The sequence below is a fragment of the Bos mutus genome, chromosome 17 (genome assembly GCF_027580195.1).
Source record: "Bos mutus isolate GX-2022 chromosome 17, NWIPB_WYAK_1.1, whole genome shotgun sequence".
Lineage (NCBI taxonomy): Eukaryota > Metazoa > Chordata > Mammalia > Artiodactyla > Bovidae > Bos > Bos mutus.
Window position 1 is genome coordinate 59,979,327 of NC_091633.1, and position 18,987 is coordinate 59,998,313.

Genomic DNA, 18,987 nt, shown 5'->3' on the forward strand with positions numbered 1-18,987 from the left:
TTCTGATGGGTCTCATCACAGAACTCCCTTTTCTGATCAGGGGACAAGGGTGGAGACTGAGGATTTCCTTTTACTCTAGGAAAAGCACACTTTGTAGAAGCTTATCAACACGCTTTTTCTTAAACCACTCAAGCTCTCCTCCCATCTTATTGATCGCCTCTGCTGGCCTGGGCTCCTATCCCTGATTCAGCCTCTCACTGTCTATCCTTCACCATCATTCCCTCCACTTTGACATCTGGATCACAAAGACAGCATGTTGAATAACAGATTTGAGAGGGAAGACTGAATCAGGGGCTTCCCTGGTGGCTCAGTGGCAGAGAAGCCGCCTGCCAATGCAGGAGACACAGGTTCAATCCCTGATCCAGGAAGATCCCACATGCCACAGAGCAACTAAGCCTGTGCATCACAACTATTGATCCTGTGCTCTAGGGCCCTGGAGCTGCAATTACTGAGCCCAGGAGCCTTAAGTACTGAAGCCGGCACGCCCGTGCTCTGCAACGAGGGAAGCCGCTGCAGTAAGAAGACTGCACCCTGCAGCTAGAAAGTAGCCCCAGCTCTCCACAACTAGAGAGAAGCCCACATGGCAATAAAAACGCAGCACGGCCAAAAATTAAATAAATGAATAAAACTATATATATATATAAAGACTGAATCAGGCCCCTAGGTGATATTACTGTCATAAGCCAAAGGGGGGAAAATGATAATGATGTCTATTTGAGGTCATTAAGAACATCAAAGTATTAAGAAAGAGATACACAAACAGGCTGCCACTAATCCCCATCTTCAGGAAGTACTTCCCACGGTCTAAACCCTAAACTGCCTTTTACACAATTGTCTGGGAGAGGAGAGAAAAGCTGAGATGTCATACCCTGACCTGAGATTTCATGGCACATCACAGGAAGGCAATCAAAAGGCATTTCCTCACAAAAGGAACACCTCGGGCTTTGCCTGGACAACTGGCTTTGCCTCATGTGACCAACAGGCCTCCTATTTTTCCTGACACTCTCCACCCCTGCCCTAATCAGTGAGTCTACATTGCATATGGATCAGACTCCACTGCATTAAACCCTGCATATTCATATTTCATATACATTTATTTTGTTTGGGAGCCATGCTTTCTTAGGTTTAATTAATATCAAAATATACATGAAAAGTGCACAAATTAGGGTGCCCTTGGACTGACTGGGGGGAAAAGTTCAAATAGTCATAATGAAGAGAAACTAACTGCAAGATAAGCAGTCCAATAGTTACACTACTGTGACTACTGGACAATTTTAACTGATCACTGCAGGAAAGGAAGACAGAAGCCAATGTAACCGGAAAACACTGATCAAGCTTAAAAATTTGAATTTCCCCTGGTAATATTTGCATTCTTATTTATTAAAAATTTATATTTTGGTAAGATGCTTTCCATACATATATGATGTTGTTAACTACTTCTGAGAAAGACAGAAGTAAGGATGGACTCTATTTTGTATGCCAAAATATTTTCAAGGAACTGACAGCTGTAAATTTCACTTAGATTTAGAGTCTAAAGAAATATGACCACTTCCTCAGAATGAACCACAATATGTTTTCAAGGTAACAGGATGGAAATGTTCATAATTTTACCGAGTTTACAACTGTTCAATGAACAACTTCCCTGCAATACACCACCAGTTAGCATCACTGCAAACAAAACTAAATTCCCCCAAGAGCTACTAGAGCTGGTGCTGTGGATAGCTGCTGATGTGCTCCCTTGGAGAAAACATGTTCTCTTTATAAGCAATAATACTATTGGAATACAACAGATAATAAATGTGTATAAAATGCCTGTCATGGAGGCTCTTGGTAGTGGCTACTATAACGATAGTAGTGAGAGTGAACTCTTCCCTCCAAAGCAGAAAACTTACCATCAAAGCAGGTATAAATCCAAACAACTGACATCACACAATAAACACGTAGCCCAGGGCCTAATCCAACAGGACAGATTATTACTGGGGCCAAGAGGAAATAAAATTCAGTAGGAATCCACAGTGCTGTTCAGGTAGGTCCAGCTCAGCCTATGCAGAGTTCTGATGTCAGGCTCAGCTCAGCAGGGAAAGGAAGATGGAAAAGATGGAAAGGGAGAAGAGCAGGGTGGAGGCAGGAACGGGCTGGGGCAGAGCTGGAAGTCCTTACCTACACGTCTCAGGCACCCAACACAGGGCCAGGGACCAAGTACAAGTAATTGCGTGTTGGACTGAAATTCAGTAGAATTTCATTATGAAATTCAGTAGAAAGGGCTGGGTCAAGATAGTATCCCCAAAAATGAAACAAGGACTGGAAATTGAAAAAAAAAGGTACAGGAATCCACCAGTAAGTCCCAGCAAAAGAGGTGTTAACTCAAGAGCACATGCTTTTCACACATTATGCCAACACACATCTTGAAAGAATGAGTAGGGAAGCCACAATGATCACACAGAGATGTTCACATACTCATGGCTCACTTGTTTCCAAAATGAACTCCCAAGCAGCTTATAATCCAAATGCATGCAGTGTGACTACCTCATTAATAAAGTACAATCAGGTATGTCCATCTATCTACAAAGGACAGGATCTGTCCAAGGCAGAGAGATCGTGCAGGAAGTTTGAGAGTGAATTCTAAGAAGCAACATATGTAATTCAAAACTTGGGGGAAAAAAAAAAGTTTTGAGTGGATAGACAAATAAAGTGAAAGAAAGTAAAAGTAAGGAATTTTAAAGCAGGGAAGAACCTTGAAGATACATCTTAACCTGTTCAGCGTGCAGAGGAGGCAATTGACTTGGGATGGATGCTTACAATGGTCCCTCTGCACATGAGTCGCAGAGCAGTGACGACAGACAGTCTCTTCACCTGAGGTCGGTGCTCTGCCCTACTGCCTATATGTAAAAATTTCATTGGGCTAAAAAAAAAAAAAATGGAGGGTTTTAACTGAATCATTGTAGTTCAATGTAGGTATTTTTAACAAATGTTCATTGTTTTATAGGCTTTGAAATCAAACTTTGCCTTGCTACATCCTAAGTGGCAATCTGTAGAAAATCAAGATAATTTGCAAGTGCATAGTTTCTGCAAACAGACCTCTCCATACACACCGAAGGAGTTTAAGATGACAGGTGGCCCTGGCTGTCTGTAATCCATGCACCATCCATCTCGACTCTAGGACCACTAACCTACTACAGCATATGTATGTAGGATAAGACACCCTCCTTCGTAACAACATACAGGGATTTGGTATCTTTCCATGGAATTTATTGGGCAAGTCTTTCAAATCCTATTTCAGGGAAACACAAAACTCTGTTGATCATGGATGTCCCTGGGTCCTTCTGTTGTTACTGACATTGAGATATTGAAATAATTGATGCATATTCTAACAACTGGTAAATATTTAGTAAAACTTACAGAAAAGCCTGATATCTAGAGACAATCTAAGTTTAAGTCACTAGGGAGATATTATGGAGATGAGCGACACAGAGTTCTGAATCTTGATTAAAAAGCGAATTCCTTTTCTAAGGAAGTCCCTGTATGCGGTCATCCCCAGATTACGGCTCTAATAATGATGGACCTGAGGGGAGTATCAGAAGAGGTGACCTGTCTTTCTGGACTTTCTCTGCTTTTGCAATAATGTTAATAACATCTCATAAATAGGAATGAAAACAGCAGCCAGAAAACCCTATCTATTGACCCAGGAAATAATCTTAGCTCCCAGCTGTATGAGACCAGCTTGCTTCTAAGCATATTTAAATTTTGTTCAGGAAAATAAGATGTTTTGGAAGACATTCTCTGGGAAAGGCTCCTCGTGATTTCTTTTAACCAGGAGCCTGGCATCCTGGGAATCTTGGTAGCTTTCTACAAGAAACTTTGTCTTTAAAATAAAAACTATTTATTTTGTTCTGAGCTGCAGCAGAACAGTAGCTTCAAAGAGAATTGAGTCAATGTGTGACATTTATCTTTAGAGCAAACGGACATAATCTTCTCTCTACCGTGTCCCCTTTCAGAAGAGCAGTGTTGCATGTGCCGGGGCGTGGGGTCACATAAAAGAAACCTCCTACTCCAGCATCACCTCTCTTTGCAGGGGGAAAGGCTATCGAGTGATGGATTCTTTAAGGAATTAAATACACTATGACCTGGCAACAACCAAATCCTGTTCAAAAAAGAAGAATAAGGCCAGACCTAAAAGACACTTTTTTTTTTTCATGGTTTGGACTTCCCTTGACCTAAAGAAGGTCAAAGAAACGCTAGTGTCTAAACGACTCAACACAAGGCTGGCTTTTCTAACACATCTCGCTTTGTAACTCCAGAATCAACTTTATATGCCCTTTGTGCAACATTTTGAGAAAGAGCTTCAAAATGTAAGCCCTGCTTAGAATCAGGATGGTGTGTATTTTTGTGGATTTTTTTGGTGGGGGGTGTTTATTTAAGTCAGTGGGCAACAGAAACCCTTTCCCTGTGAGAAGTCAGTCCACCCACCTATTGTGAATCAAACTTAAGATTTCTTCCAAACATAAAAATGAAAGTAGTCATGAGAACTGTTTAGAAGCATGGGTGACTGCATCCCCGTAACGCTTCTTAGGTAAAATCGAGTCACACCCAAATCCAGCCCCCAGGTGGCTCTGAAGCCAACAGTGCCAAGTGGGGAAGGGGAGAGGGGGGAAGGAGAGAGCAGGGGAGGTGGGGACGGATGGAAAGACCCACCTTCCCTCCCACTCCTCAGATTCAAAAACTGGTGAGGGACCTAAGTAACACCAGCCAAATCATCTCTCCATGGTACAAAGATAAACAACAAAATCAGATATTCTATCAACTTCTTAATCCATAACCCTGTTAGGATCCTGGGAAGTGATAACACTCACTTTAAGTGACAAGTGCACAGAGGCACCGCCTCTCCTGTTTCCAGTTCATGCAATAAGCAACAGAACCTGTCCAGCAACCTAAACATCCACCAACAGATGAATGGATAAAAAAAAAAGTGTGATATATACAGATACATACAACAGAATAATACTCAGCCATTAAAAAGAATGAAATAATGCCATTTGTGGCGACATGGATGGACCTAGAGATTATCATACTAAGTGAAGTAAGTCAGAGAAACACAAGTATCACATGATGTCATTTCTATGTGAAATCTAAAAAATGATACAATCAACCGATTTACAAAGCAGAAACAAATTCACAGCCAGAGAGAACAAACCTATTAACAAAGAGGAAAGGCAGGAAGGGATTAATTAGGAGTACAGGATTTATAGATAAACAACACTACATATAAAATAAACACCAAGGGTTTACTGTATAACACAAGGAACTGTATTCAACATCTTGTAAGAACCTATAATGGAAAAGAATATGAAGCTATACAACGGAAAATAACACAGTACTATAAATCAACTATAGTCTAATAAGCAGACTGTAGTAAAATTTAAAAAAAATTTTTTTTTAATTTAAAAGAAACAGAACTTGAACTTAGGATGCGCCCACATGGATACACAGGGGATCATTTTAAGAGCCCTCGTGCTTTTCCTTGCAGCAATCTTTTCTCTTGTCTGAGTTCTGCAAAACGAAATGTTTCTTTTTAAACACAATACTCTGTCCGCGGAGCTACCTCTTGGAGTGTGAACAGACGCGCATGGAAAACAGGGGTCCCCGCCAATCAGCAAGAGAGGTGGCAGGGTCCCGTTTCAAGTTCTTTCCCCTCCCCTTCAACTGGAACGTGGTCATTGATCCAAATAGTAAGTGTTTCAGCAACAGAATAAATTCAGTAAGGAGAAAAGAAAAATCGATTTCTTACAGACCTCCATATTCAATCCTGCTGAGAAGCCCGGTGGGCGTGGTTTGTGCTGCGCAGTGTGCTGTGCTTAGTCGCTCAGTCACGTCTGACTCTTTGTGACCCCACGGACTGGAGCCCACCAGGCTCCTCTGTCCATGGGGATTCTCCAGGCAAGAATACTGGAGTGGGTTGCCACGCCCTCCTACGGGGGATCTTCCCAACCCAGGGATAGAACCAGGGTCTCCTGCATTGCAGGTGGATTCCCTATTGTCTGAGTCACCAGGGAAGCCTGTGGACATTTAAACCAAAACAGGGGCCCATCTTGTCCCTGGGTTGTAGATTCGACAACAAAACAGGCAAAAATAGTCTAGCCCACCCTGGAAGCTTGAGACCTCCCCTCTTCCTCACATGCATCTAGTCACCTGAATGAAAAGCTCATACTTCATAACTTGCTGGTTATAGCCATGACTCTCTAAAATGACAAAGCCATTATAGTCAGCCTTCAGGAGACAGTCTTACCAGGTCCTTCTTTCCAAGCCACCAGCAAGCTAAAGTTTATTACTCTTTTGTATAAGCTTTTCCAAATAACTAATGTCCAAGTGAATGTATAGGAGAAACACCATTTAATTCAGCTATTTAAGAACCATATGAAGAATATACATAAAGTAACATTTTACTTAGACGCCCATACCTCTCTTTCTGCTGCTCCCCATAAATGAAATTTTTATAAACCAGGAATGATTAATTCCCTTATAAAAATTACTCTGGTCCCTCTGTTTGTCTCCTTGTTCCCTAATTTTAGCCATTTCTCTCTTTATCTCATCAGATGGCAGGTGAGAAGTGAGGAGAAGGGAAACTCAGCATTGATAAAATTTTAGGAGTTTATTGACATTTCAGAAACCTTGGAGCAAGCGGCCTGGATCATGTGAAGAGTCATAAAAGTTCCATATATCCATTTTCCTAGTTCTATTCTGCTGTTTACACAAGTTTTAAAGCAATTATAATGAGTACATAGAGCTTATTCAGCAATTTAAATGGAAATTTGTCATAAACGCATCAAACTGATGTTAGCTGTGATTGTTCAGTCAATGATTTGCCATTCTGAGCCCCCTCTCGTCAATGTGGCTGCAAATAATCAAAAGTTGGCCAGACGCACACAATGGCAGTGTTTCTACTGATGATGACACACGTGGCCCGCTTCCTGTTCAGGTCTGGCAGGATATCCTCCAGAGACATCTGAAACTCCATACATCCCTCTCCAGGACCCTGTTTTTTACCACGGGCATAATTTAAAAACAAACCAGTACAAGAAATGATGTTTCCACTGCGAGGACCCAAGTGACTAAGTTTCTCCCTCGGATGAATAACTGTGAACGTCAAGGCTCTAGAAGATTGCAACTTCTCCTTTGAAAAGACCATCCCCATAAGAAAAACCCATGATTCACATTTTCCACATGCACATTCCTTCAGAATCTGATTGGACTGGAATAAAATGAAGAATTTGCAGGAAATGCTTTGATTACATCTGAATGACAATATTCTTTAGAGTTCTTATACAATAAGAAATTATATAAGAACAGAGTATGTAAAGGCTTATGTCCCACCAAAATTTTTAAAAAATGCTAATGTAAGGGTATACAAAAGGGGTCACATGAATTGCGAGATTGGGATTGACATGTATCACTATTGATATAAAATAGATAATTAGAACCTACTGCATGGCAGGCACATTGCTCTGTGTATGACCTAAATGGGAAGAAAATCCAAAAAAGGGGGATATATGTATACGTATAGATGATTCACTTTGCTGTACAGCAGAAAGTAATGCACCATTGTAAAGCAACTATACTCCAATAAAAAAATATATTTTAAAAAGTATATAGTGTGATAAATTAGGGCAGAATAGTCACTGATGACACAAAAGTCCATTTGTGATGGAAGCTGTAGGACAGTAAGCTCTCTCTTGTCAACTATTTCAAAAGCAGTGAGTTTTTTTTTCCCTCCTGTGCAGTGATGCCATGCACTCCATGACAAAGATACTTTGATCTTCTTCCATTAAATATATCTTGTGTGGACCTAGTCTGAACTCGGTAAGGCGAAAAAAAAATCGTTTCTATGAAAGGGAAGGAGTACTGTATGTCTCTAAGATTATTCATTACCTTTCAAAAATAAAGGTATTGGTGAAGTCTTCGTGTCATCCATACATGAAAGACCCACCCTGAGGCTGCTTACTTATTTTGTCGTTGCTTCTGCTTTTTTATTCCTGCCTCAGATCGGATGGGGAACGCACGCGAAGAAAGAAGGCAATGAATTAGACATTGCAATTGACAGGCAGAAAAAAAAAGACTTAGAGGCTGACGGAAATGAAATCATCCATACCTGAGTTAGAGGGCTTGGACACTCTTCCCTTGGGAACTGGGAGCAACAATAATTCCAAGGACTGTGGCGCTGGTGGAGGAGGCGGCGGAGGCGGCGGCGGAGGAGGCGGGGTTACTTTCTCTTGCTTCTTCTCCGAAGGCGGTGGCGGTAGAGGGTCCTCAGGCACCAGTGACGATTTCTCAGCCAGAAGGGTCCCGGCAGCCCTCGCTGCGACCTCTTTCAGGAGGGCCGCCGAGGAGGTCATGGAAGCCAGGGAAAGGAAAGAGCTGGCCGGGGGCGGGTGTTCCTGGCCAGGAGTCAAGCTTCTCTCGCTGACTTTCTTGGATAAAGCTGCCAAGGTGGAGCTGGCAGACTGGGAGCTGAAAGGGGAGGAAAAGGACTCAAATCGCACGGTCTCCTCCGTCCTGGTCAGCGATTTGTCCTGCAGGACGGCATTGGCTGCAGCTTTCAGTTTGAGGATGGCGGAATCCGGGGACAAGCCGCAGGTGGTGGTTGAGTTTGGCAACCACTTACCTTGATTCCATAGGAAACGGTTACTTGGAGGGTATTGGTCATTCTGTTCCTGCTTCTCGGCCAGCTTCCTGGCCAGCACGCTGAGCTGCTGGGCGTGGTGGGACGGTGGGGAAAAGGAGAGATTCGAGCCCGCGTTGACCGGGGATTCCACCCTGCCGTTGGCAGTGGCCGCGGCATCCAGTTTGAGGGAGCCGGCTTCCAGCAGCCGCCTCAAGTTGCTGCTCAGGGGCTTGGTGGAGCCTGGGTGGTCCTCCTCACACAGAGAAGACACGCCGGGGGAGAGGTGATCTGGACACTGCAGTGGGTCTCGCAGGACCTCCCCGTCGAGTGCCACCAGCTCCAACGTGTGGCTGCTGGGGGTCGCGCTTCCCAAGGAGGTGTCTGGAGACGTGGACTGCTCTTGGATCCGGTCCTCCAGGCACAGCTTATAGTTCTCCTGGACTTCTCCATAGGAGGCTTCCGACGGCGTCTCCGAAGAGTTCCCATACCAGTGTTCTCCTTCACTGAGTTCTCCCTCCGCCTCGTCCTGCCTACTAACATCTGGGGGAATTAAGAAGATCCGGTTTACTCCCAAAGCAAGCAACAAGAAAGCCTGAAGACAGGCAAAAATGGAGTCGTGGACATGCTACCTCTGCCCTGCCCCCACCCCCCCCACACACACAAAAACAACAACAACAACACACGAAAGACAGACACAACCTTCCAGCAGGTCAGGGGCTGGGTCAGAGCCTCTGGACCTAAGCTTGAAAGGATGCTGAATGGGCCACAGTTTAAAGCACAGCCACCTTCTACACACGTTCATCCTTTTCTAATTATTTCAAATCAAGGGAAATGGAAGAGGAGGAATGAGAAAAATGGAGCTGGTAAAGAAGAAACTGGATGCAGAAACTGCTTTTCAGTGAATGGGGGAAATGGGGAGAAGCTTGTGCCCAGGTAAAAAGTGAGCATGAGATCTTCAAGATCGTGTGGGAATGAAAGTGACAGCCAGACATAGGGGGAAACTGGATGATGAGACCCAAGGCGGTAGGAAACTGCCTCTCGCTTTCTAACTCCACCTCAGGCCAGTCACTTAGCTGGCTTGATAGAACATGCAATTCATTTTTTTAAACTGATCAAAATATGTAAATAAAAACTTGCTTATTAGATATTCTACCAATTTCACAGAGTTGTTCTGAAGCTTCCATCATAATAAACATGCGACCATGTTTTGAAAAAACAGTAGAGTACTATACAAAAATGAGATCTCACTACCAAACACTATTCACATTCCTGGTTTCTTAAAGGGACAATCTCTCCCTGACTTCTTAAAGGGACAGTGCAAACTGCTTGTCTGAGATCCCAACCCTCAACTTGCCAGCCCTCTCAACATAGGCAGTGATGAGTCACTTGTTCCCTCACTGCACCGAGAGTCCCCTTTCCTTATTTTCTATCCATGAGTTTATCTGTCCACCCTCACTGCTCTCACTGGACCCCGGCACCAGTCAGCTGGGACTCTTAGCCTTTCCAGGAGCACAAGTGGGCTCTGCCACTTCTCTGCCTTTGCACAAAATATTCCTTCAACCTGCGATGTCTTCCCCCAGAAGGCCTGACTGTCCAATTCTGCCCATCCTTCAACCCCCAGGTCAAAGGATTCCTCCTCGTTATTCTCCCTAGAACTCAATGTCAGAATTAATTTCTCTTTCTCATTCATTCACTCATTTATTCAACAGCTAAGGAGGGAGTGCCTGCCACATGGCAGGCATTCAAGACTGAACAATGTTGAACAAAATGAAGATCCTGCCTTCTTAGAGCTTACATTCCGGTGAGGAAAACAGATGTTAAACAAAATGAATAAATGAGTAAATCCTAGAGAAAACCAGAGAGTGGTAAGTGTAATGGAGAAACATACAGAGCAGGACACAGAGGATGGGGGTAATGGGTAGGAGATAAGTTGTCATGTTCAACAGTCACACTTAGGGTGAGGCTTCACTGAGGTGGTGACATCTGTGCAAAGACTTGAAAGACATCAGCAGTCGGTTATGCAGCCATCTCTGAGGGAGGGGGCCCAGGCAGAGGAGGGTCTGATATAAATATAAATGCCCTGATGTGAGAACTTGCCTGGTACATGCATGGACCATCAAGGAAGCCAGTGAGTGTCAGAGCAGAAGGAAAGTCAGAGAAATAACGAGAAAGAGAGAGATTTAAAGGAGGGAGGCCGAGCCTATCAGAAGGATGCTGTAAACTACCGAATGAGTTTCTCATCTTTTGCAATTGGAGTGACTGGGAACCACTGGAGGGGCAGCGGCGGGGCAGTGACATGACATGACTTATGTTTTCCAAGGTCTGTTCTGGCTGCCTGTGGAAAAGAGAATGCAGGTGCAAGGTGGGAACAGGGAGGCCGATCGCGGGGAGAAGCAGGCAGGTTCTGTACGTATTTTGAATGCAGACCCAACATTCCCATTTTCAAAATATTGAGTCTACTATGGACTTATCTTCTAAAAAATTAAGTGACAGGGTTCCTGAAAGGTAGGGATGGTGGCTTACTATGTACAGATTCCACATATGCCTTCACAATGCCTGGTCCCTAGAGAGTTCAATGATGCTTTAGAGATGGAGCCAAAATTCCCCACTGTGCCAAGTTTTGCTACATATATCGTGCTGTTTCTTTCCTGAATAGAAATAGCTGGAAATAGTAATGCCCAAACTACAAGCTAATACATCGATCTTCCCATGCTCTTTAGAGAAGAAATGTCACAAATGACAAATTCTCTTTCACTAAGTTACAGTTCTGCAACTCCTTCCTGAGATTCCTTATTAAGTTATCACGAAAATATAAAATATCAAATGGGATTTGCTGGAGAAAAGCAGGCAAAATTGAGTTTTCTCTGTTAAAAACAGTCTGGCTCCTGGTGATTTGCCACATTTCCTTCTTCCCATCTGATTTCGACATTTGTCATCTTTCCTGAAACCGGCGGGACCCAGAACCACTCATCTCACCAATGGCTTCTCGAAGAGATGCTCTTTACCAACCACCAAGCAGCCAACATCAATTTCAACAACAGGGTTGATTTTATGTTCCTTTTTGTAAATTATGCTTTGTCAAACTAGAGTAGCTCTCCACAGTCAAGATTGGTGTAGAACCTTGCGTGCATGCTAAGTCGCTTCAGTCGTGTCCAAAGGCCCACCAGGCCCTTTGGCCATGGGATACTCCAGGCAAGAATACTGGAATGGGTTGTCATTCCTTGCAGTCTGGAGCAATTAACAAGGTACGTAAAATCAGGGTTTTGAGAACCACAAAGAATCACAACCACATCCGTGTACAGTCTTGTCATTTTACTGAGACTATTAAATATTCTTAAGGTTACGGTGGATCTAAGGCACACACAGAGCTAACTTACTGCTAACACTGGAACCCAAAGCCCAAATCTCTTAACATCTGGCCCAATGATCCTTTTCAAAGCCCCTGCCAGATGCCCTCTGAGCAGCATCTTCTAGAAAATCTGAGCAGCTGTCCTTCCACCCTCTGGAAAGAGAAATCAGCAAGTGAATTCTCATTGATAAAGATATCATTCACTCTTATTTTCAGATAAACCAGTAAGAGCTAAGTACCTGTTATTTTTATAATTTCTCCATCCCCTCTCTGCCTCTTCTTTGCTGCTGTTCTCAAAAATGGATTCAAGTGCCTAAAAAAATTGGCACATCTTCTGGCAAAGCCCCAAAGGCAAAGTTTAATTTCCTGCCCACTCCAGATGTGAGAAGAAAATTCACCCCCTCCAGACGTGCTGAAGCTGGTGAGTGGGTCAAAAACTAAATAAGTTGTCAATTCAGGCTCTAAGCCCATCAAACAGTGATAAGGAGATCCAAATGTTCCAGAGTGATACAAACAGCTGATAACAACGTTTAAAGCAACCTCCTCAACCTCACCAAAACACAAGCCCAGAACATGCAAACAAAGCATTTCTTAAACAGACCAATTTAAGTCCTCTAAAATACCCAGATATTCTTAACCATCTACTGCTCTGTGCTTTGTAGATACACTCACTGAGATACATACACTCTTTTTGTACTGCAAGAAAACTCAAATACCTAAAGAGTACTTTTTAAACTCATTTTGTTGTTGTTGTTTAGACGCTAAGCCATCTCCAACTCTTTAGAGACCCCATAGACTGTAGCCCACCAGGCCTCTCTCTGTCCATGAGATTTCCCAGGCAAGAATACTGGAGTGGGTTGCTATTTCCTTCTCCGTGGGAATCTTCCAGATTCAGGGATGGAACTTGGGTCTCTTGCATTGGCATGTGGATTCTTTACCACTGAGCCACCAGGGAAGCCCTTTTAAATTCATAATATTCCATTAATCGCTTTTCTGAAGATGCTGCTACTGCAATCATGGTTATTTAAATAATAAACCAGCAAATAATCGTAGTGCATGGCCTCGAAGGAGTCAGACCAGAAACCCGAGGAGAAACATCTCTGAAACTATTGTGTTATCACCTGAGGTCAAGTAAACGCTGGGGTATGCACTCAGAGAAATGAACACAAGAGAAGCTGGGACCCACAGAGGGTGAGAGAAAAACCCTGAAAGTCTCCAACAAATGTGCTTTCACTTCATAAAAGAGCAGCAACAAGGATTTTCTCCCACGCATAAATTAATTTGGTTTCCCTTCTGCTGGGCTGCTGTTTATTTTCACATTCCGTTTCATCCAAGAGGTGTTCCTTGGTCCAGTTTTGGGGAGCTCCCCTTCAGCAAGGTCTGTGGGCCACCTCTGCCCCCAGCACCTTTCAGGCTGCAGGATGAGAAAGGCTTCTGTCACTGGGATGCTCAAATAGCATTCCTTCCATCTAAGGAATTAATTTGTTGGACATCGCAAACTTTAGAACAAACGAGGCTTGTCTTTTGACCTTCTTTCACAATTTGAGAACTCACCCCCATCCCCAGCCCCTTCACCCATCCCCACCCCTCTCCCTCCCAGAGCTGTGAGACTCCCGGAAATGCTGTCTGCGCATCCAGCATCCACCATGGATTTCACAGTTTTTCTAACTAAGTCTCCAGGGGAAGCCTCTGAATGGCCAATGTAAATAACTCCCTTCTAGATGCATTATTTTTAACCTCTAGAATAGGAAGCTATTTCCATTGCTAATTTTACCGCAACCTATGTCTCTGACAGCCAGGTTCACACTCATTCCTGTCAATTTTACACAACAGTCTGTTTCCGTGTTTTTCCCTTTAAATCAGAAACTCAGAAAGAATTAAGAATAGAAGCAGCGCAATTACAGAATGAAAACACGCTGAATATATTTTGTTTCCATGTGGCAAATATTTCTCCTTTGGGGAAAACAAAACAAAATTTCACTACCTAACACATTTATTTACAATTCAGTTCTCAAGCAGAGAAACTGAGTAATTTGAGATCTACCACTCTTGCTGCATTTTTTTTCCAGCTCACTTCATTTTTGGTTTGACAGTTTTAATCAGGTGCATTTAATTGGACCGATATTCAACTCAAAAGGTCCTTGTTCAGAAAGATCAGGAGGAGAGAGAGAAAAAAATATAAGGAGGCACCTATTAATTTTCATGCCTTTTGGCTGAGGTTAAAGCTAGTAGAGACGGAAGCCGAAAAGCCTCAGTTCTTAATCTACCCACAAACCATTGCCACCAGTCAATACACATGAATCTCATCGGCAGTTATTGAGGAGCATCAGGATTAGGTTCTTAGGACTCACCTGGATGGAGCTGACTCATGGTCAGTCCTCTGGCAGCCAACACCCTCTTCTTGTGACCACATGTGTATTCACCTGATCCCTAACTTTCCGGTTTATTTGCATCTAAAAATATTGCATGTTTTCCATTTCCACCTAATATGCATCCATAGCTAAACAGGCCACTATCAGTATTATCAGTTATACCAGGAATATCCACCTTAAAACATACAATAGATTTTTCCTTGCAATTGTACACGAAAGCAGTTTGTAAGGTTTACACAACAGTGTACAAAAGCTATTAGTAAAACCAATGCTGATAATGGATTTAATTCAACATTTACTGAGCATTTACTATTAACATATTCAGGGAACTGCTCTCTGCAACAGAGAGCCTCAGAGACAGTAACAACGTCTAGGCCAACAGTTTATAATTAACAGGGGAGCAAGAATTGCACAAGCCTATGAAGCACACAGAGTCCTGTGTGCCTAAGAGAGCAAATCATTCATTCCAATCATGCAGGTGGCTTTGGAAATGGACCGTGGAGGACGCAGAAGATTTCAATAGATGACACTGGAAATTCACTTATAAGAGGGCTCCCTCCTCTGCAAACTATCAAACGGGAAATAGCCCAGTTGTGGAGTAAGCTAATATTCTGGTGACCTTGTTAGATAGATTCACTTAAAGAAAATGTTTTCAGATTCTCCACTCTTCACATTTTAAAAACACCCCATCTATTGACTGGTTAAGGGCAGATTGACCAACTACGTTACTCAACTCATTCCTTTTGAAATCAAAAAACCATTAGGTTATACATGCCTGAAGTAGGACAATGAGGCAAGCGCTGACCAAAGCAGGGGTAGTTGGGCTCCTGTGGTTGTCAGTGACGAAGACCGCATGCGTGAACGTTCTCGGGTCACGTTCTCAGTCCCTCTATCAAACATGGAAAGGGATGCATGTCGCTAGCGCCAGAGAGGGTGTCCAAAGCACCATCAGGGCTCCCTCTCATTTGTGTCTAGTCTCTTCTGGGAGGTTAGCCTCCTCTCAGGTCACCTTCGCTGTGCTGTGCTTAGTCACTCAGTCATGTCGGACTCTGTGACCCCGTGGACTGCAGCCATCCAGGCCCCTCCGTCTATGCGGATTCTCCAGGCAAGAGTACTGGAGTGGGTTGTCATGCCCTCCTCCAGGCCAGCTTTCCCAGGGGGCAAAAAACCTGGCGCACAGGTTCTGGAGTTCACGCTCAATGACGTATGTATCACAGGAGAAAGGTCTTTCCCCCTCTGATTGGCTGCTGGAAGTCATGTGCCACTCCCTGGACCTATCGCTGAAGCCAAGGGGCGGGCTCTACAACTGGCTCCACGTGGGTCACAGAAGAAAAGGGAAGACGCACCCGGAAGACAAAAGCAGTGACCTCAGTAATGCTTAATGAAGGTTTAGCGTGCTGCGCATCAGGTTGTTCTGAACCGATTTTATGATCCTGAGCATAAAACATATTCTCATTTAGGCTGGTTTACTTGCCAATTTTTCGATCGTCCTTTTGTAGCCTGAAAGCCTCAGCACATCCCCCACACTGGTTCTGCCCTCAGTGAAGGCACCTCTCAGAGCTCCAGGCCTACAAGTCCACAGTCTAAATGACACGCCCGCAATCGGCTCCGCAGGACCAAGCCACAGAGACCACGGTTATTGAACCTGATGCCCAGGGGCACCCATCCCTTATCAGCATGGCCAGGAAGAAAATGTAAGAACTGCTAGTTATTTCAAACTGCCAGAGTGGAGAAGACAGCCAGATCCCTGTCACCAGTCCAGCTGGGGAAAAGGTGCCATGAGGGCAGTGGGAAATGAGTGGAAGTCTGGAGAGGATAAGAGTCTGCAGACTGAGATAGCAGGGCTGTCTCCTGGGTCAAGATGACCATTTTGCACACAGCAGTGTTTGCAGATTACTGTTGAAAGTGTCCACGAAGAAAACAAAGGTAACACACATTAACACATTGCTCCTCCTCTTCAAAGAGAGCTCCCAACAGTATCTAAGCCAGTTTCAATATTCTCATAGAAAGTTGCCAGGTCCTCCAGGAACCCAGGAACAACACAAGCTCCCCCATCAAACTGCCCATCTCCACACGAATGGCAACTCCTCCACCCCTACAATTGCTTGGACCAAAATGCCACGGCCAGTCTCCACTAGCTTCTTTCTCTCACACCCCTCATCTAATTAATTTGTGGATTCTGTTGGTTCTGCTTTCAACATACATTCCAAATCTTGCCACTTTTCAACATTTCCACCACTCCCACCCTCATATACTGCACTGTACCCCTGGCCTAGACTATGGCAGTAGCCTTTTGACTGGTTGACTTACCTCCAATTCTTGCCCCCTCCCCCCTATATTCTTAACCAGTAGCCAGAGTAAGCTTTTAAAAATATTATGTCCAATTCCACTGTGCGTGCTAAGTCACTTCGGTCATATCTGACTCTTTGCAACCCTATGGACCATAGCCCACCAGGCTCCTCTGTCCATGGGATTCTCCAGGCAAGAAAACTGGAGTGGGTTGGGTTGCTGTGCCCTCCTCCATGGGAGATCTTCCTGACCCAGAGATTGGATTCTTTACCGTTAGCACCACCTGGGAAGGCCCTAATTCCACTGCTTCATCCCTAAAGCCTCCACGATGGCTTCTCAGGCTTCTCAGAATAAAATCCAAAACTTTTACCTTGACCTAAAGGCCCTACGTAATCTGCATCCCTCTGACCCCATCTCCTACCTCAGGGCCTTTGCACTGGCTATTCCCTTTGCCTGAAATCTTTCTCCCCACAAAGAGCAACATGACTGATTTCCTTACTTCCTGAGGTCTCCCCTCAAATATGATTGTTTATTGAGTAGAAGCCCCCTGAGAGAGACGATTTTGTTCTGCTTGCCGCTGTATCCTCAATATTTAGAATGGTACTCTAATCAGGTGCTCATATATTTGTCTAATCAGGTGCTCATATATTTGTCACATGTATGAATAAGAAAGAAAAAATGGGCTTAACAATCAGAATGGTGGCCCTTGTCAGTACTGGAAATGAGAACGGTATTCAAAATTACAAATGACAATTCTATTTTTCTCATGTGATCAAACACAGAACAGGGAAAAGAGCCTGCTTTGCAAACGTTTCCACCAGAACCTCCTTGCTGGCTAACAAAAGACAACAGCAGTCTAGGGGAATGAGTAACTGAAGCTGAAGCCCTCTAGGAAGTCTCAAATATCTTTGAGTTTTAGCTTAACATTTCAAGTGAATTCTGCACTCTATACTATAGATGAGCTTGTCCTTACTTAACAATACAGGGGCGTTTCTCACAAACCATCCAAGAACATTATTCTCCTGGAAAGTGCACCATGTCTCTCTGGATACCCATCTTCTTTGGAGAAACATGTTCCCTAATGAGAGGAACGAGAATGTATGAAAAGCATGTAGTACAATGTCAAGAGCTCAGTAAGGAGTGGCTGGCATTGTTACTATCATCAGAAAACAGACAGCACGCAGCCTAGTGCCCCATCTTCAGAGAGCAAAGCGAATGCCCAGAGGGTACTTGCCAGGCTGATCCAATGGATCTGGGGGATATTGAAAACTACAGCTCTATTTGTTGAAGCTGAATTTTGCTATAGGAATTATTTTAAAGAAGAAAAGCCTTGGAGAGCTAGTTCCTATGTCTAGCTTCTAGGCAGAGGCTTAGAGAGGGCTGGTGATCTTTGAGCTCAGATGACCCAATACAGAGGTCAATGCTTCAACTACTACATCACTAAGTGATCATCAATGAGTAAATGAATGAGTGAATCCTAGAAAGAGGCCTGTAACATGACAGGTTTCCAACAAACATTTGCTGAATAAGCGAACAATCATCTATAAAGCATCAGAAATACACCTGGTTCTATATTTGGTGTTTAAATAATCACCAGCAAATTTGATCCTCACAATAATTTTAGGCGGGAGACTGTACTCCTTTCAATTTACAGACCAGGAAACCAAGGTTACAAAAGGCTTACTTAATATTCACACTTAATGACAAAGTAAGGTTTAAACTCAAACCTTTAGAATATGAAAAACTTGACAAAAAAGTAATATTTCAGGTCAAAAAAGTAATATTTCAGGTAACCAAAAAGTACCAAAGTACTTTCACACAGTTGAGATTTAAAAATGCATACATACTCCAACATGATGTGTGAAACATGATTTTATGTTTGTAACATGATTATTATTTTCTGAGAAGTGTCTCAGAAACTACTGAGCCTTTGCAGCGGCTTGCCCCCATATCAAATAGCTCCAAGCAATGGTATTTTAAGTCATTATTCCTATTTTCACAGTTCTTACGAATTCTTTCTCTATTATGCCTATGCAGAGCACTTTCCTTCTAAATTTGAGGCTTTTTGTCTGCCATAACTGAAACAACAATCACCAGGCTTATTAAAATTCTGTGCAAACTAAGGGTGAGAGCCGAGTGTTGTAGGTCGAATTGTTGTTGTTGTTTAGTCACTAAGTCACGTGGGAATCTTTTGCGACCCCATGGCCTGTAGCCCACCAGGCTCCTCCATCCATGGGATTCTGCAGGCAAGAATATTGGAATGTGTTTCCGTTTCTTTCTTCAGGGGATCTTCCCGACCCAGGGAATGAACACACAGCTCC

At 43.5% G+C, this 18,987-nt stretch overlaps 1 protein-coding gene across 6 annotated transcripts in view; it reads right to left on the bottom strand.

Annotated features, from left to right (window-relative positions):
• ZNF827 (zinc finger protein 827) overlaps positions 1-18,987 on the bottom strand; it is a 189,104-nt gene that overhangs the window by 142,987 nt on the left and 27,130 nt on the right. For 5 of the 6 annotated variants that reach the window (XM_070386611.1, XM_070386613.1, XM_070386614.1 and 2 more), the window contains exon 2: positions 8,144-9,196. In XM_070386611.1, the coding sequence (XP_070242712.1) occupies positions 8,144-9,196 (1,053 nt within the window). Of the gene's footprint in view, positions 1-8,143; positions 9,197-18,987 lie in introns of those variants that run through there. The other variant, XM_070386612.1, reaches the window with a different exon arrangement.